The sequence below is a fragment of the Sipha flava genome, unplaced genomic scaffold (genome assembly GCF_003268045.1).
Source record: "Sipha flava isolate LNK unplaced genomic scaffold, YSA_version1 290_pilon_pilon, whole genome shotgun sequence".
NCBI lineage: Eukaryota > Metazoa > Arthropoda > Insecta > Hemiptera > Aphididae > Sipha > Sipha flava.
Genome location: NW_020272961.1, coordinates 15,898 through 43,662, shown reverse-complemented (window position 1 = coordinate 43,662; position 27,765 = coordinate 15,898). Strand labels below are relative to the sequence as shown.

The window sequence follows — 27,765 nt, the reverse complement described above, 5'->3', positions numbered from 1 at the left end:
CACCGCACAGTACAAGCGTGACAATTGGCCATGGAGCATTTGCGCCAAACGTACGTCCGTCCGACCTGTACGCCACGTGACACGTGCTCGACCGTAGTGAACGACGTCGCGTAACCGTGAAGTTCACCCGACTCAGAGAGAGAGAGAGAGTGAGAGACATGATGCTGCTGTTACCCGCCGAACACTACAAACAAGTATTGGCTTCGATCGCAAAACATCGAGTTCAGCAGGTAATTGATCGTTAAATAATTAACGCGGTTTATCGATTTATTTATTTTTTTTCTCTCTCATTCTCTCTCACTCCGAATTCCGACTCCCGCGGTACCTCGCGCGTACACCGTGTAGCTGCGCGTCGTAAGTTCTCGTTTTGCTGCACTTTTTTTTTCGTATCCGTACGTACGTTTATTACTGCTCGACTGCATGCGTTTCGAAAATGTCGGATTACGCGCGGGTTTTTCGATTCAGTACGAGATACCGATGGTATCGACTGCGGCTCGTCGCGTTTTATTCGGTGCGACTGCATAAACAACGAGTACGTCTGACATCTGGTTGGAAAATATTACACGCGTTTTAGATGGATACTTAAATTCTGTACTCAAGTGTAATCATATGTTTAGAAAATGCACAAAAACTCGTACGTTTCTCTACCGAATACAATCGGCTTGATCGTATTCGTTATATTCCATAGTATATGCATGTACTATTTAGGTACATACAGTTTACACTTACACGTGAACCTAATATTACTGTAAACACACTGCAGACAAATTTATCTATTTTCTAGTATTTAATTTGTATGACACATTTATTTTTACTATTATTATTACTCATTCGAAATATATGGTATCACGTCCAATTGTTCCCGCATAAATTGTTCGTAAAAAAATACCATATATTTATGCGATTTTACATTATATATCTTAAACACCTATTTGATTGAGCGTGAAATATGACGTGTTTTAAATATGTTTTGAAATCGTATCGCTAACTTATCACACAACAATCTCACTTCTAATAGGTTCTGCAATAGTATTCATAATAATACTACTCGTAATACTAACTCACACCTGTCACAAAAATCATAGAACAATGCAGTCAGTATCATAAAATCAGTATTTTCTCAGTCTAATTTTATTTTACTGTAATAAATATTAAATTATTACGCCTTTAAAATCTGTAAAAAGTGACTGGGGTACAAATTTACTCATACAAAAAAGCCGCATATTCTACCACGAAAAACAAACGAAAACAAAAATGGATTGGAAATGTTCATTATATAAAAAAAATAAATTTTGTGATCTCAATTTTTTTTCGACTACACTTTATTAATCCAATTACCCATCAATTTAGAGATTTATACATGTACTTCTAAATAAAGAAAATATTGATAGTTTAAAAATTCAATAGCATGTCGCGGATTAAGAACCACCATCAAAAAAAGTATGTAGATTATAATAACTATAAAAAAATCGACTATCTATGTGGTGTTGCATACGATTTTCAATTACAAATATAACAACTATATACCTTCTTATTGACATCCACAAACGTAGAAAAATTCTTAACTACACTATATTTTATTTTTTATGCATTATAATATTTATCAATTATATACACGAATAAAATTATTTATAAAAAAAAAATATTTATTGACATTTTAATTTATCATTAGTTATATAAACTTAATTTGAATTAATAATACATTGAACATGCGAACAATGTATGCACGAACAATTGCAGTATTCGAATAATTTTTGCACACACTATTTTCGGCAAACAATTTACGCATATTTGAAATGTATACACGTTACACCAATTTTTTTGAAGACCAGAGATGTATACTTTTACATTATTTTAATGACAAATTTTTGCTTAAAATATTTACACCTTGTTGTTTTAAAGATTTAAACAAAAACAAAAATATGTAAGAGATATGCTGAGTTTAAAATTTTTTGGTTTGAAAAATATTGAGGAATTCCTTGAGTACTGGATATCGAGGTATCAAGATAATTCAAACGTCTGGTAGTAATACAATAATTAATCAATGCAATTTTAACAATAGCGAATAATTGCTTTATATTAGTATATATGTATTGTATTAGGGTAAATGCTGGTAAACGAGATAAAGTAATCTGCATATAATTAAAACATTTATCTTTCCATATTTAAATTTTACTTCTTGATTTTATTAGTCAAAAAGCACAATAAAAGTAGATTTGATTATATTTTAGTTCAAGAATGCACTATCTTTTAATCGTACAATAATTTAAGATTTTTAATACTTAAATAAAATAATACATTTTATTTTAAAATATCAAATATATATTATTCGATTCAGTTGATTGATTTGGTTTAATGGACATTGAATTATTAACCGTATTTCGAAATAAGGGGTCAAGTGAATACGGTCAGGTTACATACTAAATCTACGTGTAAATCGTCATTATAAGGTATTCGTATTGAAATTAACTTTTAAATTGTTTTTTATCATTTTTGGGATCCAATTTGGAAAGTGATAAAAATTAGTGGTAACTCGGTACTCCATATTTATTTTCTACTTGACATTTTCTTACAATTCAGGTATTTTATATACTTTCTGATAAGTGAGTATTTTTAGGGTTTAAAGCTTAAGCATTTAATACGATATTTTAAAAATGTTTGAAACGTTTCAATAAAGTTTTTATAATTGCAGGTATTGGTTATTAAAACAATTCGAATAAATATTTACTATAATTATATATTTTTTAATGTATTTATATAAAAAGTATACATTTCTATACTTAACTCGATTGATTTCAATGTATTTTTGGGATTCAAAAAACTAACCTTATTTATAAACTCTGTAAGTGCTGTCCAAGCTGTGAGCAGCTCATCAAGATGACTACCTCGCAATTGTTTTCATTCAAGAATACAAAAATATAATATATTACGCTGATACTTATACTTCTAGTGTACCTTTTATAATATGTATATGTTAATAGTCCATTTGCGTTTTATCCAACTTATAATAACACTCACTGGAATTTTACTATCCAATCGGATACATACCTAGTATCGTGTATATGCTGATGTTAAATACAAAATTGTTCTCGATGTTTCGCATGTATACTGCTTTTCCTACGCAGTGGGGCCGAAGTTATTATTGTCAATAGAAAGTTAATGGTCAAAAACAAAAAAAATCTAGCCAGGGCACTGAAGTTTTTGTGATAATCCTTTGTACAAAATTGACAAGAACGTGCGCAGGATACGATGATGGGGAGTGGGATCCGTCAATAGGGCAACCGTCCTAGATCAATATACCATACATCGATTCCGGTGCTCCTGCGAGCCGTATATGTAATATACTTGTGTAGTTGTTTGTACGCATTGAACGTATGTCGAGTGTCGCCACGCCTTGTAATTGATACGTATAGTATATAACTACCGTGTGTCGACGATTGGTAGTAAATTTTTTAGACGTGTACGCATAAGAAAACGGGCTACCGTGGGACGCGCACAGTGTATGTGTGTGTGTGTGTGTGTGTGTGTGTGCGTGTGTGAATAAATAATTGTATAAAACAAATATATATAGGAGATGAAAACCCAATATTATACATATTATTATAATATCCGAGTGTACTATATATATTATAATGTATACGGTATACACAAACACAACGTGCGCATAACAAATTGTGTATAAAAAGGTGTAAAACGTCTTGGTCGCGTACATGCCACACTCGAATTATTGCTCGTTGCAGGTTTACCGGCCGTCGGCACCGACTGTTTTACGACAATATATTATATTATATACCCAAACATACGTGTAAATAAATATACATATACGTATGCGAGCCTGTGCGAGTTGTCCATTTCATATTAATTAAAAACGAATTATATACATGTTCCTTATCATACGGTCCGTGTGTCCGCTTTTGTGTGTTTTTCGTATATATATATTTTTTTAATTCATTAAATCGAAAAATCTTTACCAATTTAATAAGTATCCGTTTATTATCATTTGAAAGGAAAAAATAAACTATAATACTATATGAATACCGTATGTATACCGACCACGACATTATATTATATTACGCTCCGAGTTAGTTTTGTTGGGATAAGGGGAAGGAATATAAGGAGAGTGGGGCTAACGTAGTATGCATATGTGCGGAAAGAGTGTGAAGGAATGAGCAAGAGGGAAGGAAATGTAAATAAACATCGGCGCCACTATACGTATATATATATATGTATATATAGCCACTATATGTAGTACTACTTATAGAGGATATGTATGTATATAATATATATATATATGTGTGTGTGTGTGTAAGAGGACTGCAACAGCTACCAGAAGAAACCTATACGCGCGCGCTCGTTTATCCGACCGGGAGACCACACACGTGGAACACCCTCGTTTACATTATGCCGTATACACGTATACATACGTTAGTATTTTATACGTATATATTATGTGTGTATGTGTGTGTGTGTATGTACGGTGTGCGTAGTGTGTATGCGTATAGAGCTATCTATATTGACCACCCATCTGCCACTTGTTACGACTCAAAACGCCTTCACACAATATCCTTTTAATCCTTCGCCTGATACGAATACTATATACGTATTAGTACACGCATACAGGTTATATACCTATATATTTTGTACACGCATATAGATTCGTACAAACGCGCGCGTTACACCCCTTTTCGATTCTTCGTGTTCTGCGAGTACATGGTTTATCTGCAAAGTATACGCACTACGCGCACCCCGGAAACGTGGCATTCTAGGGATAACCGTGTTGTTATAATATTATAATACATGCCATGCGAACGGAATCCCGTGATGCAATGTACATTTTGAATTTACTTCCATATACCTCCGTACCGAACAAACAAGAATTTCTGAGATGTTCATTTCGTTTGTATTGGTATAAACTCACGTGCGTACCTATTCTCGTTGTTGTTTATTTAGGCTTTTCGTAAATGTAATTCATGAAATATTATACTAATAAAATAAAATGTTCTCGTACTCGTGTGTTCTGTTCGTATTACGGACGTTCGTGATGATATAAAAAAGACGTTTGTGAAGTAGGTAGTGTTTATTTAAATCCATCGTACTAATATAATAATCGGTTATAATTTATACACGTATTTAACATATTTAAAACATTATACACTTATCGTTAATATTAAAATTAGTGGTTCAGGACGTTCCGGTGTATTGGACCACCCTTACATTCTACTACTATACGCGATGTACGTGCATTGGGTTTTAAAACGATTTATGAAACCATACATGATTACACGAATTATGATAGCACATATGAATAATATAATACAACCGAATGCATATATACTATGAAATACAAGTAAAATAAATACAAAGGCGCATGGCTGTATAGATCCAATTTGGTCTTGTGTCTTAGATAAAAACTAGAAATTTGACAGACATTGCGCTTTATAATATTAATGAGCTAGTTTCATTGTTTCATATTTCGTTAAATATATATTATACAAGGAGGTTTAAACTTTTTAGTGCATTTCGTGAAGTATAAACAATCTATAAAACGTAATATTTTTATTTTCTTGAGAAATATGGTTATGTTCTGTATATAGTCTATATACAATTTAGTTTCATCTGTTGAGGGATATTTTTATACGCACAATGTACGGCCAGGCCGTTTTATAATATTAAATATATTTTCAAGAATTGGCCTTGAAGAAATACTCGTGTACCAAATTCCAAAATTATGAGCCATTAAATGTCTATAACTTCCGTAGCTCTGAGCAACATGGCTATGGGAACCAAAGTTTTGTTAAACACTTTTTTTATTTCGTTTTTTTTTTACCTCCTGGTAATATTTCATAGTTTTGCCAAAATATGAAGGACAGCGTCCTGCTGTTGTCCTGGCTGTATGTTATAGAAATTCTTATAAGATCTATTCGGTGATCTATTTCTTTACTGGTTTTTCCATCACGCGATCTACAGAGTTAAGATTTTTTTCTAAACCTATGTAGTATACTATGTAATACTAACCGAGTGATAAACAAGCCACGAGCAACTATATATAATATATGTATAGTGAGGTGCGTGAGAAATTAACTACATCTATCTGATTACGATCAACCTGTTGAAGTAAGAACCACCCGGGAAATATGAGTAAACACATAAACCAAATCTCTAATCTTGCTTATTCAATTTCACGTTTCTAAAAAAAAAAAAAAGCGTTTTATACATTATACTTGAGAAATTTTTGATTTTTCAGTCGACCGATTTTGGTACTAAAAAATTTGTTTTCTTGTAAAGGTTAAACATATCAACTGGTGTTTAATATGTTATAAGACCACTAAAACGTTCTATTACCAGATATACATTTGATACTAATATTTTTTGAATAAGAAAATCGCATTTTCATAAAGTTGACGAATCATTAAAGCAATAAATGTCTTCGGTTTATACGTAAATTATAGGTATATCTCAAAACATAATGTTTTTTTAAAATAAACAATAACTATAAAAAAAGCTTGATACTTACACTATTATTACTGTTTTGTTCGTTGTTCTTTGAAATGGATTATTTACTTTAAAAAAAAAAAAAACGATTAAATTCTATCAACGTAGTAAACCAATAAATATATATATATACATATATTGTTATTATTATTATTATTATTATTATTATTATTATTATTATTATTACTATTATATTACTGAACGCATTCATTATATAATAATAATCTTTTGGATTACTGCACGACTTTCGATTAATGTTTGCCGCCTTACACTCATCACTACCATAATTTCGTCTTGGAACAAAAAAGTAATATACGAAATGTTTTGTTAGAGTATTTCGGCTTGTAATTACAATAAATATAAAAATATACGCTAAGATTAATAACTTTCATCAATACAATATATTTATATTTTTAATAATATAAAACTATTATGTGCGTGCATTGTTTTGCGTTTAAAATATTAATTATTGGACACAAACGACGGTCTTCTATTTTCTAAAGTCCATCCATGAATGAATCATAAGTATTGCAAATTAAATATGCGAACCGCAATAAAACTGGACATTTTAGATGAATGAATGTTGTGTTCGAAATTGAACTTATTTAAATGTTGATTTAATTTTTGTAATAGCTCATAGATGATCTAATTTTGACAACCGAATTCTGATAACATTGAGTAACAAAATAAAAAAAATAAAATAATACGGTTCTCCTAAAAAAATGACGTATACGCGACCGCGGTCTAAGCTCCGCAGCAATGGTAATTTATTCGGATTACTACCATGCTTACCTACGGCAATTTGTAGGTATGTAATATACTGTAATAAACATATTATAGTTGAGTACGATATTATTTTTGATCCTACCACATATAACATCTACCGCGTACCATCGGCTTTCAATTATAGCCGCGGTCACATTACGCGCGTTTAATAACGTATGCTGTATTATTTTCTATTATTAGTGGAGAAAAAATATGAAAAAACGTGTTGGCTCTCAGATTGGTATAATTAATGCGATGTAATGTTATATATTATTATATTCTTTTACGAACATCACTGTTGAACGCGTTATTGTTGTTTTATTTTCACGAAATGTCTGTACCGTGTGCATATAAAAACGCAAATACAGTGGAACTTCCATACAACGAAGTCTCACGGGAAGCAAAAAAAAAATTCTTAACATTGAGGAATTCGTTAAATAGAATTATATATTGATTAAAAATGAACGTCATGGTATTATACTGGAATTCTGGTTCTACATATTCACGTTTACGCGGACTTTCTCAACGAAACATTCGTAAAACGAACCATATAACTCGACCTTATGCAGTCGATACCGTAGATAACCAAGATAACCAAGATAGTTGGAAGGTTTAGAAAATATTCGAGGATGTCAAGATCCGGCCGTTGCTTTCTTATCGAAGTTAAATACCACTTATTTTTATCGATTTGTTGAATTTATTCAGTAAATATTATTGTTATTTTTGTATTCGAACACGAATAAAATTCAATCAGTGATACCGGTGAATATATATATATATATATAGAGAGAGCTTCGATAAATCTAGAACAACTGTTCACGGAATGCCGACAGCCTTAGTACGATGATAATAATGGCAAAACATTTGAGCGTACATTATTATTTATGTATTTATGTAGTATCTAGTGTACTATATTCGTGCCTATAATAATAATAATAATAATAATAATAAAGCGCATAACATTTGTTGTTCGGCGTTGATTATGGTACGTACTGCAGCGCGACGACCAAGAGGACCTGCTCCCCGCTATCCTTCATAACCGCGGTATAATACGGTATACGGTACGTGTATCCGTAGACGTGTACCTATATATGTATATATATTATATTAAGTCTTTAAAGATATGGTGGCCTGAGCCGCAGCATCCTTGCCGGTCGGTCCTAATGACTGGAAACGGACAATCACAAATTACCGTATATACATGTATATATACACATGCCGTATTTATATGCTGACAATGAATGACGGTCGGCGGCGACGAAGACACGACGACGACGGTGTGTGTGTGTGTGTGTGTGTGTGTGTGCGTGTGTGTTGGTTGTACGTGCGCGAGGCCAACGGACCGTGTCAAATGTACCGCTTTTGACGTCGAAAGCCGCCACCGATATAAATTCTTGAATTTTCCAACCGACTCCTTCTCCTTCTCCTACCAACACGCACACACGAATGCCCGCATTAATGCAGACGTGGCCTACACGAGCGTTGCTCCGGCTTGCCGGCGACATTGAATATAGTATTAAATATATTTGATCATCGTCCGCGGAAAAGACGGGTTACATCTCTTGGATATCAATCACGGTAAAATAAGTTTTCTTCGACATTACAACGTCCGTACAACGCCACGTGCGTTTTACATAACGATCTGTGCGTAGTTATATGATAAGTGTAAAAATACTTGTAAGATTTGATTTGTGTAAAGTGTCAGGGTTCTCACCGTGTGTAACGCGCAGAAAGCTGAACGTTTTAGCGTGAAGTCATCGCTCTCTTCAGCTTTTACTTTAAGGATTTTCTTCTTCTACCTAAAGCACACGGGATAGTCGAGGAAACATATTATATTCCGTTCACCAGCTTATTAATACAGCTGTCTAATGTTGTGCTGCGGGCTGATTGCTGTGCCAGTACGAAAATTCGTAGTTCGATCATTATCCCAAGATTCAATGCATTTTCATGGTTTTGTTCACTCACAACAGTGTTTTCTAATATTAAAAATTGTCAATTATATTATAATCGTTTAGTATTTTTCTTTAATTCTTTTGACATAAAAAATTAAAAAAACAGGGTTTTTTATTTGTCGCAAATTTTACAGTGATTATTGATCTATTTACCATTTTTTTTTTCGCGAATGAAGAACCCGAAAAGTAAAAAATCATAGTTCGGGTAATGTTCAAATATACACTACAATACTGATTGATAAAATACAAAATCGATTATCCCAGAATACATTGTATTTCAAGTAGTACTCCGAAATTATTTTTGTACAATTTAACCACCGTAACGTAACTTGCATTAATGATGCTAAACTATAAGACGCATAAATGCGAGCCTTTTTTCATCTCAGCCAATATATATTCCGTGAATTACTGTAATGTATAATCTAATTTCTACTATATATTCCACATTCGTTACTGCGTATAATTTAAATACATATGGCTATCTAATTTCCGGACATAACTATATAATATGTTGAGTATACCAGTACCGAAATTTTAAAACTCCATTACAAATATCAATTGTATTATTTTATTCATCACATTCGTCGCTAAAATATCTAGTCTAAAATAATATCTATTCTATACATTTCTTGTTACATCGGTTTTTTTCTTAACCAAGTAACTGAGTAGTTAATTTAACATCTGACATTTCCGACTGCCCGTTTTGGCTTTTATATACACTGACAACCCGTCAACCAATGACTGGTTTCCTGTAGTTTTACCAAAACGAGGTTCTTATTTTGTATTATATCGACACGTTATGGTGTGCGTGTGAAAGATATGATATTGCAATGATGATTTTGTGTATACGTTGTGGTATTCTCGCAAAATCGATTTGACAGTTCTGAAAAATGTTTTGCTCATGTGGCAAATAATTACGAGTTTATTTGAATTTCAGACGATAATTACACGCATTTTTTTGTCGATCGTATACATTTGGTTACATGAACATTATAATTATTATTATACTATATTGAACACATACTTATTTGTAATTACTATATGTATACACATACTATGGACACGGAACGATGTATACATACAATATCCTAATCATGAGTCATTTTTGTTATAACGATCCCCGTTCAGTAACGCCCATAAAATCGCAACCATTCTTGTTTTTAAACATAAAATATTTAATATTAACATTAAAATGCCTATTCGATGTATAAGCAATAATATTATACATGGAAATGACTCGGATGATGAAAATATAAAAAAACATTCAATCGCTATAAAATATTGTGCGCATAATTCAGTTTTTTTAAATGCCGTTTTCGTACAATACGCCTATGTACATATTATATGACTGATACGTATACAAAATGAAATATATTAAAATTGTATTTCTCGTCCATCATTTCCGCATAACATATTCTACTCGCAAAACATTATTGCTAATAAAACGGTTGATAAACAGCTGCGAAAAAAAAATAATGAATACTAATGATGCTCGAATAAAATGGGTATTTAACTGACATGTGACTATAGTACGTGCAGTTATTTATTTATAATAATATATAATATATAATATTATGCAATACTAAAAGACTACTTTTTTCTCCTTGTACATTGAGAATGCATAATAACGGTTGTGTTTATTAAATATATATTATTGACAATTACTGTTTTATTAATATTTTTGTTTATCGAACGTATTCAGTTGAATAGTGTCTTATATTATATGCATACATAAATAACTATACAATAATATAGTGAAGCAAAATAAACCTATTATACATATAGATTTACTAAAAATATGATTTATTTTTCGTATATTACGCTAGGATTTTTGATAAAACATCCTGCCATGGTTAACTTAAAAATAACAATTTATAATACATATATTTATCATAAAAAAATTAATGAAATTTCGAAATTATTATGTGTTTAATTATTTGGAAATTAAAACATCTTTTTTCCTTGTTGATTGAAATTTGTACGTAGAAAATATATATGAATTTGTTGACAGTAAATAAGTATAAAGTGTATTCAGCGTAATATAATCAATTTGTAATGTTTATTTATTGCTGCGGTCATAATTTTTTTATGCTATTGGCTATCATCAACAAAAATGTTTGCAACACTAATAAACGTGAATTAGTGTTATCAGTACCAGTATATGTATAAATAAATATTATCTATTTCACTTGAATTTATATAAGCCCATAAAATTATAACTTACAACCTATACGTAGGTTTATTTACAAGCATGGGTGCCATGAGGGTGATATGGGGATGCACCTGTACCCCTAAAGCTTTTTAAAAAAAAATTTATAATTAAAATATATATATATATATATACAACGTTTTTAAATATAAATTTAGAGACTCGTGATTACATCTGTAGACTACTATCTCTATAGAGACTGCTACTTTAATATCAGATTTTTGATTGCTCGAATTATTTTGTAGCTGTCGAAAAAAATTAAAATAACTTTTGACTGTGATACAAATTGAAAAAATATTCCCAAGTATTTAAGCATTATTTAGAAATCAGCGTACAAAGTATACCCCAGACAAAATTCCTGGCAGCACCTATATCCGTAAACTTTTGCCTGCGTTACAATAGTAAACATATATTGTGTATTGTTACACACAAGGTATCCATGGGTTTCAATAACGTTGAGTCAAGAATAATATATTTCACGTATATAATACTTTTGAAAGCAAGTATTGAGTATACACACAAAAGTCATTTAATTTTAAACTTATCATTATCTTCATAGTTTTGCACTATAAAAATTAAATGTATCAAATGGATTCGTACTCAAAAAAGGAACCCTGGAACAGGGTGGAACAGTTATTTTGTACAAATGATGTGCTGTTAGAGGGAAAAAATAAACCATCCTGTATATAATGGTTATAATGTTATTTGTTAATAAACGATTTTCGTATGTATGTATGTAAAAATATGTATGTATCTAAATTATTCATACAGTCATATTTGAAATTGTTATCTCTTGAAAATTCAAAAGGATTATTCTCCGAACACTGTCAAAACATTAACTGTGTTTTATGAAATTCTTAGGAATTATAAGCCGTTCGTGCTAATGTATATAAATATTATTAGGGAATTAAAGTATATAAAAAACTTGTTTTGATAACATAAATTTGTATTCGATATATTATTATACCGTCATACAGACACACCTAGATCGATGTTTTAGGCAACTTAAATAACAACATGCCGTACCCAGATATGTATACACACACATACATATCCCGAATTGCAGTTTGTATTTCGTTTCATTCGATTCATCTGCAGTTGTATTTTATACGTATACATATCCAGCAGTATAACATCAAGCATCAGGCGCCATTTCGATTGCTTGTGCCTTAGGCCCTTGGTGCGTAAATATTTTAATTGGCATTAAGTGGTTTTTTTTTTTGTCACGGGCGTATCATTGTACCAGTTATATTACCCTCGTATAATTAAATATCTTTAAAACATATATGTATAGAAATGCATGTGTACGTAATTTACACGTGCGAGAGTCTGTGAAATATTTGTCTTGGATAGTTTTGAAGTTCTATTACGAGCGATAATATATCTTAATGTTTATTAGAAGGTCGGGTTAAAAATTTCGTTTTCTATCCGAACTACTCAATGTAACCTTTCAAACCATTTCGTGTACCGTAAAATTGAAATATTTTAAACAATACAAGTTGCAACGTACTCCATTAAATTATGTGTATTTAAATACATACGTATAATAGTACCTCGAGCCACGTTGACGAAAACGTACCTACGTATTTCCTACCGTTTGAGTTGAAACATACAAAAATGAACGTTTGTTATTTTTTTTTAATATTCATATTTGAGGTGGCACAGTTCTAAAATCTATGGTCATGTCTCTTCTCGGGAACCGAAGGGGAGAGGGGATAGTGTCGTAGGTACAGTGATATTATTATATGCTATTGCGGATCACTCGATCTTCTTAAGTATACAGAACGCCGAATCCGTGAAATTGCTGATTTAATGAAATCGGCTATTTTTCTGACGATTTCATGGCTTCGGCAATACGACTAGCAACTATAAATTTCGGGGAGAAAATTTAACTTCTAAAACCCTCGCCCATTTACGACACTAAACAAAGACCTCGGGGTCATTTCGATTTGAAGAATTATAGAATGAAGAACACTAAAAACATTCTTTTACGTTTGACGAATACTGTTTGTAATGTTTTGATTTTGAATATATATATTTATATACTTAGTTTATTTCCCGATTTATTTCGATTGAAATAATACCGCTGCGGATGAAAGAATAGTATACTCTCGCGGCAGTATCGCCCCTTTTACCTTTCATTCCGTACCATCTTTAACAACCGTCATGGTTGTGTTTGGTTACGCGTGCGCGCGAATACGCTCGGGGTATAAATAATCGCGGGCGCGCGCGCACGGAAATCGTGTTTTCGTGGAAACGCGAACGCGAACTCGTCACGCGGCGGTGGTCGCAAGTAAATATAATGCGTTTGACCGTGTGCGGTGGCGGGTCCGGTGGTCGATTGTTTTTTTTTTCTTTTCGTTTGATTCTCTCGGAGGGGCACAACATTTTATTGCAGATGTTCCTGCGTATGATTTCACGCTTGAAAGTGAACCCCGTGAATAGGGTTCTGCTCATCGCGCACACTTCATTTCACAGCCTTTCCGCACTCGGCCTGCCATCGCCCACCAACCGTCGTATCGTTTTCGTGCGTGTATTTTTTTTTTTTCTTCGCTTTTACAATATAATGATGGCGACGTGAACGTGTGGCGATTTGACCTGTACCGACCGTACATAAAACGTTGACGATGCTCGAGGGTGTCGTTGTATTACTCTTATCACGGTGTGTAGGTACAGGGCCTCGTGGAATTGTACGTGTTTACTCGACCGTTAACCAAAGAGATGTTCGTGACGCAAATGGATTGAAATCCTGGAGTTCTAAGAATCGTGCCAATAGCGTTCGGTATAATTCGTACGTTTAAAGGAAATTGTTTGTTAATACGACGACTGTATTATTTGAAAGTCCCTAAACTAAGGGAAATCGATTAAAGAAATATCACGTATGATAAATGATTAAAAAATAATTGAAAATCGACGACGTTCCGTTTTCCGTTGCCATCTTTACGCAAATCTCGAGCATTCGATTTTCTCTACGGCAAAATGATGTTACACATGCGATCAGTTTTTCTCTTTGAAATCATTACTTACAGTTTTCGTGCGTATCCTTAGTTGGGGGAAAGCCCCCCAGGAGGATTCGACACACGCAACACCCGCTCGGCGTGCAGTAGTCGTTGCGGCACACGCGTATGAATTGCATGTATAGGCGTAACGAACATGCGATTTCTCGGGAATCTAATCAGTTTACGTACGGAAAACGTGTTGAATAGAACAATTCGGCCGTGAAATTCGCCGTTGACGGTATTGGTGAATAAAATATTATTTTACAACAATTATAAAATCAGAACCGCGTAGAATAAATTATTTCCGTTACGGCGCGTTACTTTATCGCGGTGGCACGGTAATTCTGTTCCGTCCCGGTGCCGGCACTGCTACGGTTACGGGATGCCGCCGGGTGGGAGAAATTCGGCCATCTGCCGCCGCCGCCGCCGAGGACCACCGGGATGGCTGCTGCGGCGACGGTGGTACGCGCGCGCACGCGCATCAGTGTCTTGCAGGTCTCCCGGAGGTACCTACGTTACGTTACGTACTCCCATTCCGGTACGTTCGTCCGTCGAACGTGCAACTTGGCATTCCGCGCGCCTACGACTCGCCGTCCTTTCTCGGCAGTATCGTACGTGTGCCGTTCCGGTGCGTTCGTCCCGTCGTCAGTTCACCAACCGCCGTACCGTTTCGATCCTGTTCATTGATATATTTACATATATATCATTTGTTTTTTTTCTCGATCATTCCGCGCGCGCGGTTTATTACCAGCGCGCCGATCACAAAGAAACCGCGCCGTCGCAATTGGGTTCGCATGTGGTGCGTGTGGTGCGCGCAACAAGTGAACGCGTGCCGCGACCAAGTCTTATCCGTTTCGCTCGGACTTTCGCCAGCCGCCGCCGACGCTTACATTTACCTCGCGCGCGCAGTGATCGTCGGCGTACCGTTCGCGCGACCCATCCGCCGGGTTTTTATGCCGAGCAATCGCGAATCGTTATTATTTCCTAATGAGGATACTTTCGATCAAAAGTGATGCAGTGGAGATATGGTCGACCACGACCACGTTGTACTGGACCTGTTCGTGAGGCCCACATTTCAGGATGCGCAAGTCGCTCGTAGACAAATCGAAAAGGTACGTTTTATCGACTTATCCGTGCCGTCGCGCGTAAGCCGGTCTCGGTGGACGTTTTCATAGGACGTAACAGTAGGATCGATTTCCGGCGCTTAACGATAACTCCTTGGATGGAATGCCTCCATGTATGTATGTGTAGTACCGGGGCTCGTCGACTTGCGACTGAAAACTGCAAAACCTTACAAGCGTTTTCACGCATGATCACTCTCGTCCATTACGAACCATCTGTTTAAAATATCTTTGCGTCTTCAAATCGTCCCCTACGAGCCCCCTAGCCGTATATAATTAAAATAAAATCACGATTTGTCACTCTGGCGTATTAAGAAATTTACACTACGTATATTGACCTCACGTGAGGTGTATTACCATTGTGACGAATTCCCTATCACGAAATGCATGTTACTAACTAAAATACATAATTTATGAGGGCACCCAATTGAATTATTTACTGTAGTAATGGTGTACAAGTTGATTATGATAACAACATGGTTAAATTCAATAGAACTTGTTGGGGATTGGGATTCTATGAATAACGGACTTGACATCGAAAAGTTATCGAGTCTCGGCACGCTACTGGCGTAAGGATCGGCCGCGATTTCTGCCGGGTCGGAGACACGTCTCTTCTCGATCTCTAGTTAATTCGTTATCAGCTCAGGGTTATCGTCTCAGTGCAGCGTACGTGTTGTTTTTAATCCCGGACGTCCGGTTTCCGGTACTCATCGTCGTCGGTACTTACGTGTGAAATGCGAATTATATTTTATTGCCGTCTTACGCTGTAACTACTTGCTGGTGTTATCAATTACTGCGCTTGTCTGGTAATTCCTCCTTATTTTGGCACTAAACCGTGATGAGTTAATAGGAAAACACCATTTAGAACTTGTAATTAAATTAAAAAACTGTCCCGTGTATATGCAACGAATCGCATATTATATTATATTATAAAGTATTTCGTAGTCTGCCGCATTTTCGCGATCACCGTCGCATCCACTATTGAAATCCACACCATCGGCTGCTGCTGCGCGTGCATGTCAAAATACACGACGAGTTTTCAGACCTCCCAAATGCAAACCAATTATATGCGGCTTGTCAGAATTCCGTTTTGGTTTGTCTTGTGTATGTCCTTTGAAATGTGTCCTGTGCGACGAAAATCGCTCGGGACGCGGATATACCATTTACAATGTGTCCGATTTCGTGTTTCAATATTACACACTATAGTTGTATACTATGTGTGTGTATGAGTACGTGTATCTCTTTGTGTCGAATGTCGGAAACGTGTGCCGGTTCATTAAACATACTATTTATCGTAGGTTACCTACTTTTCATCTTTTGAAACGTTAAAATCTTCCGACAAACGTTAGTCGCGCCGGTCTGATGGTACTCCGAAGACCCCTTCCGACATGCGCCTGTGCGTGGGTAGAAAAATAAATTACCTGATATACATATATATATAAATTTATGTTATACCGGGTGTTATACTAAATGGTGGCATTCGTCTAGGCCTGCTGTAGTGCTGAATGTACCTTCGTTATTATACATTTAATAAGCTATTTTGAACGGAGTGTTCAGTTTCCCAAAAACAATTGAGATTTTTTTTATAAACGCCCAAATGAAGTTTTTTAATTGCTCAATTAATTGTTCGATCAGTTTTTAATGTTATTTTCTCGAAAACTTGGTAATTTAGACGTCTCCAAAGTGTGCTCAATAATGTCAGTACAATTTGTGGTTCACTATTGAAATTTTTACCACCCCGAATGTCAGTAGTATAAGGCGCGATCAAAACCACCATACGCTATTGTTCGCTTAACAATAGCTCCTTCGTTCCGCTTAACATCTGAAAACGTATTAATATCTTCGATAATATATTGTTATTTGTAAAATACCTACATGTCATATATTTCCAACTTTGAACGCTTATAAATAACAAAACTAAAAAATTAAACTAAACAGTGAATCTCTGAAACATTTTAATATATATATAGACACTACATTAAATTATTAACTTTATATCAAGTCTGTAAATTAAGTTAGCAAATACGAATATGATATTAATCTAAAAGAACAGCTCATTTTCAAAAATTTGAATGTAATTTAATCCAAAATGCTCTATATTTATTGAAAACTTTACTACTTTAGGAATTTTCAAGTCTCTAGAACTGTTTATAAGTTAATTTAGTAATTTACTTCGCCACCTGTAGGATTCTGTCTTGATCAGTTTTGAATATTTTTTCTATAATTTATTGGAAGCTGTTGAGAGATAACAACTTCTTCATTGTTTCATGTGGTCCGATTTTTTTATAGTTAAGGTTAGTTAAGTTTAGAGCAAAGTACTTAAAAAAATGATAGTATGCATCTCTTAAACAGTGCATGGATCTTTTTCAATTCAGTGTATTTAACTAGTTTTTATATAAACGAATGTATAAAACATACATGTGAGTTATAATTTCTATTAGCTATTAAATCTTCCGTAATAATATGATAATAGTTTCATTTTTTTCAAATAAAATATTGCAGTTATTTTGCTGATGAATAATAATAGTTTGATTAGACCATTTGTATCTGCTATAATAAAATTATGTGCGATTATTTTATTTTTTGCCTTGGATAAATATAATACTATTTTACCATTGTGTAATCCATCCTTATTGTCGTTACTTTATTAGAAAAAAAAGTTTAAATATTCACTGGAAAATATAACCGAATAAAAACTCCTTTCGACGAATGTGTATTTATTAAATACATTTTTAAAATTGGGTTATTTCGTATACAATCTAAACCTGTATAAATAATGTATACAAGCACCTAATAAGTACTCTAATTCCAACGAAACTGAGAAATAAGCATTATGGTTTCAGTAAAAATATTGTCCCAATAAAATAGTACACGAAGACTTCAACCACGGTCTGTGGGTACTGCACGATGAGCATATTGCGTATCATCAACATCGTATTAATCGATTACAGGTGTATACTTACCCATTCTTAGCTTACCTCTTACAACCTATACCTTAATATTATATTCTTTTAGACGTTTTAATAACCCATTAAATACGGATTTACAAACGTTCCTGTATATATTATAATAACCGCAATTATATAGTCATATACGGACTCAAGTTGTAATGACACGCGGATAGCCGTAATAATTTATAGCTTTTAAAACAGGAAGGTAAGTGTAGGTATTATTATTATTATTATTATTTTTTATTTTTTTTTTGACCCAAATCTTAAGCGTTCGGCATGTTTTTAAAACAGTCATTCTATTACACACACATACACACACTTGCGCGCGCACGCGGTGCATCAGGACAGCTCATTGCTACCAAGAATGATTATATGTTGCAACCAAGCCTCCAGCCTCTCTTTTTTCCTTGCGATTGAGATGTCTGGGTGGTCCTCGTGACTTCACACAACACAATGTGGTCCCCATATATATTTATATTATACGTATGTGTATACACTAGCGTCGAGGAAGTAACATCCAGCTGGCACATTGCTCCCACTGATCGTGAAACAGTGGTTCTCATATTCTATTCAAACGAAAACATATTTTTTTGTAATATTTTATACCGCTTCGATGTCGAGTGAGATATGTTCATCTTGTTTTATTCTTAACATATGCATTTGTTTTAACCGACTGCCGTGATTAAATCGGTGCACATTTCCTTTGAACATTGTTCTTTAAAAACGGGAGGCCGTTAAATATATATGTATTTATAACGTATGATGTGCGATTTACAGGGTAAGGCTGCTGGACGTTTGTGCGCTGTGCGGTTCAGAGCTTGGCTACAAGATTGCCTGGAGCGATTGGGCAGGTCAATTCATCGCAAGACACATGTATACTTCCTGCCCCTGTTGTTGGGCCTCGGAGTTCTGTTGGCCGGATTCAAAGCGTTCGACGGAAACTCCCAGTTTAATCAGTTATGGGTTGAATGTAAGCTGTTGTAATTTTTGACACATAGATTTCGTGTAACGTGTATATGTGTAATCAAAATCGGGTTATATCTAATTATTATGTACAGCGGGAGGACGTTTGGAAATGGAACTACAATACTCCTATAAGGCGCTGGGAGAGACCGAAAGCGCCATACATGTGTTGGTCACGCAGACAGCCAAGAAGGGTACTTCTCCGGAAATGCCTCAACAGCGGCTTCTTCATAGAAAAGCCCTGCTCTCCCACCTGCAACTCCTTAAAAATGCCGCCCATGTCACAGTCAATCTGTTTGACGTGTAAGTATACTACGCTGATGTTATCTCCGAGCTTTGAATATATTTGGAAATATATTAATGGTTTTCTCATTTTAACAGGACATGGGGTCTTAAAGACATTTGCTTGTCGCCCAGCCCACCGGAATTCGAAGTTCAATATGTAGATACTGTAAGTGTATGCGTTTTTTTAGCACGGTAAAAATTAAATAATTAACACATTTTTAATTCCCATAGATTTTTGAAAATATGATGCCTTGTGAAATAATAACTCCTTTAGATTGTTTTTGGGAAGGTTCTAAACTTTTGGGTCCAGAAACTCCTGTAGTAGTCCCGTAAGTAACATGTTTAATCTCGTTATTATTTTTATTAAATTATATTTATATGTAATTATTTTGTTTTTATTTCATTTAGTGGTTTTGGAACAGGTCTTAAATGGACTAATTTAAATCCTCAGAGTTTGATGAAATCTATAAGAGCTATGGGAGACAATAGTTTTCCATTTGATATGTTAGAAACTTACATGAAACGAGTAAGTATCCGGTGTTAAATTAAAAACACAACATTATTATATTGTACTATAAAAACAGTACTTTAATATTAATTTACATTTAGGCGGGAATCAATTCAGGTTACCAAGATAAACTATGCTTAGATCCGGAAGATCCAGACTGTCCAGAAACAGCTCCAAATAAGAAATCCAAAAGAGTAAGTTAAATACATTTATTACATAAATGAGTACTTATTATGAAAAAAAAGTTAGTTAAAACTAGACTTATTTGTAAGCAATTGCAATCATCTTAGTGCTCAATAACATATATATTAACATGTTATTTTGTTTTTAATTCGACTCGTTGGGCTGGTACTGGCACATAATCTGCATTATGTATTTTAAGTGTAATTCATTGCAAACTAACGGCTATAAATTATTACTCTCAAGTATTTTGAGTATTAATTACCAAATACGCGTAATTACACGCAATGTGAGGTAAATCTTACGGTAAATTAATTTAAAAAATGGTTTTTTTTCCTATTTTGCATACTAATCGAATATTTATAAACATAAACATCGATGTGGAAGAACGTCTGTAGTTCATTATACTAGTAAAAATAAATGGGAACTTTTTCGTATAGGCCGCCTCATTATTATGATTTTCTAGGTCAATCATTTTTAAAAAGGAAAAGTATAAGTGTGCTGCAACGAGCGTCATTTACTCGAAACATCTATGCATTATATTCGTGTTGTATGTTCTTCTTCTCGATCATAAGTTGTATGTTACTTATTAGGTAGTGTATCTAGCCAATATGTAACATTTAGCCCCTCCAGACAACATATATGTTTAACTTATTTGCATAACAAAGACCTCTTGGGAGGCATTGTGTTCGCCGGAACCTATTCATGTCTTGTCATAGCCAAACGCACATACTCATACACACACACACACACACACACACACACATACACACGCACGCATATATAAAAACAACCAGACTCTCGCTCGTTCTCCCCTCTTTCTTTATTCTTCTCTGGTGCCCAGGGTAATTGAAGTTGGTATACCGGTGAACCCGAAGACCACACACGCCACTCTGGAGCCATCATTCTTGGTCGGTGATGCCTTCATTACGGTTAAGGTATTATGCCTTGGGCTGTACACAATGCACAACACCCAGACATTCCTTCGCATAAAAAAAAAAAAAAAAAGAAAACCATCGATATCACCTTACTTTTGATTTTTATTGCGGTATTCGAAAAAATGCGTATCCATATAAATGTACACGTTTTACGAATCGATTGAAACGTTTCGCTTTACGCGTTCAACTTATCGCCAGATTTATTTATTTACTCGTTTTCGAAAGAAAAAAAATTGTTGTGCTATGTAAGCTTGTATTTGTTGTTGTTTTTTTCTAATTAAACACGTTCAAAAAAAAAAAACCTTTTGCATCGGAATTTGGTAATTAATTTGTTTTAAGCGCTAAATAGTAGCATTCTGCGACGTACGACGCAGATGCATGTCGAACGTATAGGCTGTTTGAGGTGGTCTTACGATACTGGTGGGCTAATTTGTTAAAAAACAATTTTTTCCATTCTTCGCGACACGTTCACGCAGCACGCGGAATCGTAACAATAAATCACAATAATATTTTATATTATTTTTGGCGTTTGTACATGCCGAGTAAATGGCAACTCAGCGCCGGTTCACTCCGTGGGAGGTCCTCATCTCTTTCGGTTTGAGCGCGCGCTCTCGCGTTTGTGCGGTGCGCATGTGTATGTGTGTGTGCGCGTAATGAAACCCGAACAGCTTCGTCCTGCTCCTCGAATCTTTATATATTTTTATTTCGGTATTTTCTTAGAACGACAGTCAGCCTCCCCCCCGTTCGTAACACTAGCTCATGACTTACCTGATCATAATTTAACGGCCCCCCCTTCCTCTTCTCGATCTCCGCGTGCAATATAAACACCCGCGTAAAAAAATATACACATATATATGTGTAACGAAAATCGTCCGTTCACCTGCCGTCGTCACTGCCGTGTTAAGTCACATTCTTGAAGGGCCTATATCATGCACCGTCGCCGGGGTCTTCTTGTCCCGTCGACCAAACCTCATATGAATGGAAAATCTCACAAAGCGAGATTTCACATTGTGAGTCAGATCGAGTTACACCGATGTATAATATATTGCTTAATACATTATTATTATGTATACGCATTCAATCACCGTCGTGTGTGTGTGTGTGTGGTGTACACCACGGAGTAACCATATAATGTGAAATTTTGCGATTCTTAACAATTTGAAAAAATGCCGACGATCTTTATGGTGGTTCGCGCCTCGTTTGTTAGTTCACTTTTCTTGTATTCAGTTCTTGATAAGCACAAACGACGTCTTACAATCGCTTTATCGCTGCAGTCTCGGTCAACATGAAGAACGACATTTGACGTTTTCTGAAAAAGCCAAGAACGGAAGAACGTATAAATTGTCACTTTTATAATACAATCGATACAATAACGTACATTTTAATTGAAACATATTTCAATACGCCGTGTAAAAATATTTGAAACTATGATTATAACCAATAATCTCCATCTCGTGTCTTCGTGATATATTGGGTTTACCTACTACGAGTATTCGTTTCACAGTTACGCTGTATTTTTATATGTTTACTGTAAAAAAAAAATAATAATAATTTACAAAAAACTCCACTTTTGAACTTACCAAGTAGTATCCTATAATAATTTCATAATTTTATGTCATATTATTAAAATTGTTTTCTATACAATTTGAAAAATTGAACAATTGAAGAACATAATAGTTTGAGTATTACGTCAAGTTTAAATTATTATTATCTTAAATCCTTAACAGTTTTATATTCGTGTGTGCTACATTTATACAATGCACTGTTATTTAATCCGTTCACAAAAGCAAATAGTACATATACTCGGTATACGCCGATCGTGTAATATAATTAGAACATTATTATTCTAACAAGGCGTATATGATGAAGGGGATACGATCAACGCCCACATTTCCTGCACCCACATCCTTGTTGTAAATGATAACTTTATTATTTTTATTAGTAACAAAACTCTGTAATACTGTCGTAGGGGTAAAATATAATGATTGAAAAAAACGAACAAGGTTATTATTTAAGGTTCATAGTATTATGTATTTTTCGAAACTATATTTTAATACTATAATAAATTTACAGATACCAGATATTGGTGCAGAATTGGCGAACGGTTGTAGAGGATTTGCTAGTAAATATATGCATTGGCCTAAGGAGTTGCTTTTGGGTGGTATTACTCAAAACAAAACTGGATACATTCAAAAGTAATTATTTATATAACACTTACAATTAATTCTCTACAATTATTGACGGGTTTTTTTTTTAAATATACAGTGCTGAGGCAATTCAATCTGTGTTACAACTTATGGGTGAGAAAGAATTGTATGAATTTTGGTCGCAAAGCTATAAAGTCTTACATTTTTCATGGGACCAAGAAAAGGCTGCTTTGGTGCTCAAAACATGGCAAAAGAAATTTAATGAGGTTAGCATAGATTTTATAATTTAAATGTCTAATTAGTTAATTCTAAAAATGGATATATTTTGGATGATTACAGGAAGTAAAAAAAATGCTCAAACAACCTAATATGCAACCATATGACTTCTATACGTTTTCAACAATGCTACTCAATGATTTATTAAGCCAATATGATTTCATGAATCCAAAATTAATTTATATTGGATGTATTATAATGGTAAGTTATTAATGGTTTTTCAGAAACTAGCATAGTTTTATTAATTAAATTTTATCAACATTTTTAGGTTCTCTATGTTTGTATTGTGCAAATAAATATATTCGATGCTGTCAGATCTCAATTAGTCATTGGTCTTTTCAGTCTTTTATTAATATTGTTATCAATTGCATCTGGTATTGCTTTCTGTTGTCTAATTGGAATTCAAATTCATTCCGCCACCATTGCTGTAAGTCTAATATATTTATTATACATATATAAAATAATACAATATATATTAATGTAATTAAAATTATTGTATGTGCAAATGTATTGAGAATAAAAGTATTTATAATTGTATAGGTTGTTATATCAATTTCATCAGCCGTAGGAGTAAACAACATGTTTTTGTTAATGTTTAGTTACAAAAGACTATCAAATCGTGGATTCATTCATACTGTAAGTACACTATACTAGAATATTATTTTGAAAATATTTCTATTTATATTTCTAATGTCTTTATTATTTTTATAGGCACAAAAATACAATGTTCATATCGGAAAAAAACTTGTGGGCTTAGTATTAAAAAATACTGGAACAAATATACTAATGACATCCTTCATTATAATATCAATTTTCCTTACTGCTGCTATTGTACCAATTCCTGCATTGCGAGCATTCTGCTTGCAGGTTGCCATATTGGTCTTATTTGTTTTGGTTACTACACTTTTTGGTGTTACATCTCTCATCAGCTTTGATATACGTCGAAGAAGAAGTGCAAGAATTGATATATTTTGTTGTTTTCCATCTGAAGATCTAAAATGGCCATTTTTTAACAATAATAATTCTTCAAGAACAGCAAGTACAATTGGCGATCAAATGCTACAATTTACTTCCAAATCAGATATGCCTTCCCACACTTCTTCAAATTTGTTATTGGTTAGTAATTTTATTGCAGTTATATTAAACTCAATTAACTATAATAATTTCCTATTTTGTTTATTAGAAAGAATTTAAAGATTCTAGTTCTGATTGTGAAGATGGTTTGCCAATGGTAACAAAAACCCATTGTTGTAACTGGACACCTAAAGATATTGCCCAGAAATATGTTCAACATTTGACAACTGGTTCATGTCGTACTCAGGTCATCTTAGCATTTATTGTAATAATGGGAATCAGTATATGGGGTATTACCAAGATACAAGCCGGTCTAACATTGCCTGAAATGGTGCCTAGTGGCACAAATGAGCAAAAGTTTCTGGGGACATATGGTCAGATGTTTGGCTTTTACAATATGTATGCAGTGACACAAGATGATTTTGAGTATCCAACCAACCAAAAATTACTGTACGAATATCATGATGCATTCATGCGCGTTCCTAATATATTGAAAAATGATAATGGTGGTTTGCCTCAGATGTGGCTAACCTTGTTCAAAGAATGGTTATTAGGTAATTGATTATTGTAATAATAATGAAGCATTTATTATAATTAAATTTAATTATGTTTTATTAAATTTAATATGTTTGATTTGCCTGTAGGGTTGCAAAAGTCATTTGATAAAGACTGGGCGAAAAAATGCATTACTCAAGAAGGATGGGAATCATGTGCATCGGAAAATGGCATCCTAGGTTACAAGCTTCTCGTCCAAACGGGCAATAGTGATAATCCCATTGATAAATCATTAGTATTAAATGCTAGACTAGTCAATGAAAATGGCATTATAAATGAAGAAACATTTTACAATCTACTGACTGCCTGGGTATCTAATGACATTTTAGCGTATGGTGCATCGCAAGCCAACATTAGGCCAGAACCTCGTCATTGGACACACGTAGCCAATGATTATGATTTACAAATTGTCAAATCATCACCAATAATATATGCACAAATGCCATTTTATGCCAGCAATTTGTATGAAACATCTATAATAACCAAATTTATATCAACTGTCCGCGGTATTTGTAAACATTTTGATGAGCGTGGACTTCCCAACTACCCCTCAGGCATTCCTTTTGTATACTGGGAACAATATCAAGAGCTCCGTCAATATTTATGTGTGGCCATGACGTTTACGTTTTTGTTTTTGTTTTTAATTTGTATACTGTTCCTATGCAATGTCAGAGCTGCCCTAATAACTTTATTCATGTCTGCTGTATTGGTCATTCAGATTTTGGGCTTTATGGGATTTGCTGATATAAAATTCAGCGCCATATCTGTTGTGCTATTAATTGGTACCATGGGTACTGGAATAACATTCACTGTTCATCTTTCCTTGGTAAGTGTAATAAATGATTAATGATTACAAAAATTGAAAATTAATTTTATAATTTTATAACAGAGTTTTGTCACATGTATTGGCGACAGACAAAGACGAACTCATTTGTCGGTAGATCACATGTCAAAAATAGTTCTTCAATCTGGAGCCACATTAGTCGTTGCAGTTATAATGCTAATTTTCCAAAACAACTATGTGTCAAAGTAAGTAATTATTAAAAAATGATTGCATGTTCCAGAGATCATATTTTAAATGTTTGATTTTTTTCATAACAGGTCATATTTCCTTATGTTAATTGCCAGTACTGTATTTGGCTTGTTTAACGGCCTTGTATGTTTACCAGTATTCTTATCCATGTTTGGCCCACCACCAGAGGTTTGTTCAGTGTTTCATTAAATAATAATAAAGTTTATTTTATTATAATATTTGTCCATTATAGATAATACCATTGAAGTATACTGACAGAATAAGTACACCTTCACCAGAACCAATCAAAAAACATGCTCGGTATACTAGCATCAGACAATCTGTACCTCCGCCACCATCTAATCGATCACACCATCAGCAAAATCACCACAAAAATCATCACCAAAAACAGGGCAAAAAATTTACTCGTCGATCATTGTCTACTATTGCCGAAGAATCAGGTTCCTATCATTCCACATCTCTAAATAATGTGGAAACAACCAAGTCACAAGTAAGTAAAACAAAACTTGATATGTTAATAATCTAAAAATATAAATAAGCTAATATTAATAAATTAATTTTGAGTATTTGTATAGATTTCTCGATACTTATATTTCTACAATTAAAATCCAATATCTCAATATTTTATTTTAATTTTTAATTTTAAAATCATCACATTTATAATTTATAGAATGAAAAAGTACATTAGATAAATAGTATATAGTATTTACATAGATAAGAGCTTTTGAATGAGCTTAAGTTAATATCAGTTAAAAACAGCTCTTAAAAATTATTGGGTTTGACATTTTATTTATTTTTGAACATATAATATTTCTGAATATTTTCTCCGAATAATTTATATCTGTTTAAACCATATATATATATTTACTTATTTTTTTAATTTTCAGCAATCATCAAGAGCACCATCACCATCAAGTCAGTCCGATTATAGTACAGACAGTGGATCCGATATTGAAACACCACAACGAACTCAGTCTGTGCCTACAGTGTCAACTCAGGCTTCTCCAGCACCAACCAGGTGTGTAGTGACTGCCAAATTTGAACTTGAGCTTGATGGCAATGTGATGAGTGCCGCTGCACAGCCGTGTGTGCATAAATCGTCATCCAAACATCATCACAACAACCGTCAACCAAAAAGGCATAAACGCCACCATAATACTAGGTACTGATATAATTGTGCAATTTGTATTGTTTTTTTTTTTTTTTTTTTTTTAATTTATTTTTATTATTAACAAATTGATATAATTATTCTTGACTAGTAAAATTGCTCAAAATACTGTGTACATGTTAGTGTATATTTAATATATATTTATATAA

General features: G+C 33.8%; 1 protein-coding gene across 2 annotated transcripts; it reads left to right on the top strand.

The window, feature by feature from the left end:
• LOC112685782 (protein patched) lies at positions 1–27,731 on the top strand. Of its 2 annotated transcripts, none has more exons than XM_025557766.1 (19): positions 1–230; positions 19,267–19,459; positions 19,548–19,755; positions 19,834–19,903; positions 19,969–20,066; positions 20,146–20,263; positions 20,347–20,439; positions 23,437–23,558; positions 23,629–23,776; positions 23,850–23,987; positions 24,055–24,213; positions 24,327–24,422; positions 24,498–24,902; positions 24,970–25,414; positions 25,505–26,241; positions 26,305–26,444; positions 26,517–26,616; positions 26,681–26,938; positions 27,336–27,731. In XM_025557766.1, exons 1-19 carry the CDS (start codon positions 159–161, stop codon positions 27,615–27,617), a joined length of 3,882 nt encoding a protein of 1,293 aa, XP_025413551.1. In that variant the 5' UTR covers positions 1–158; the 3' UTR covers positions 27,618–27,731. The 2 variants fall into 2 exon arrangements, with proteins under 2 accessions (XP_025413551.1, XP_025413550.1); XM_025557765.1 differs by lacking the exon at positions 1–230 and adding an exon at positions 15,443–15,529.
• The last annotated feature ends 34 nt before the right edge of the window (positions 27,732–27,765 follow it).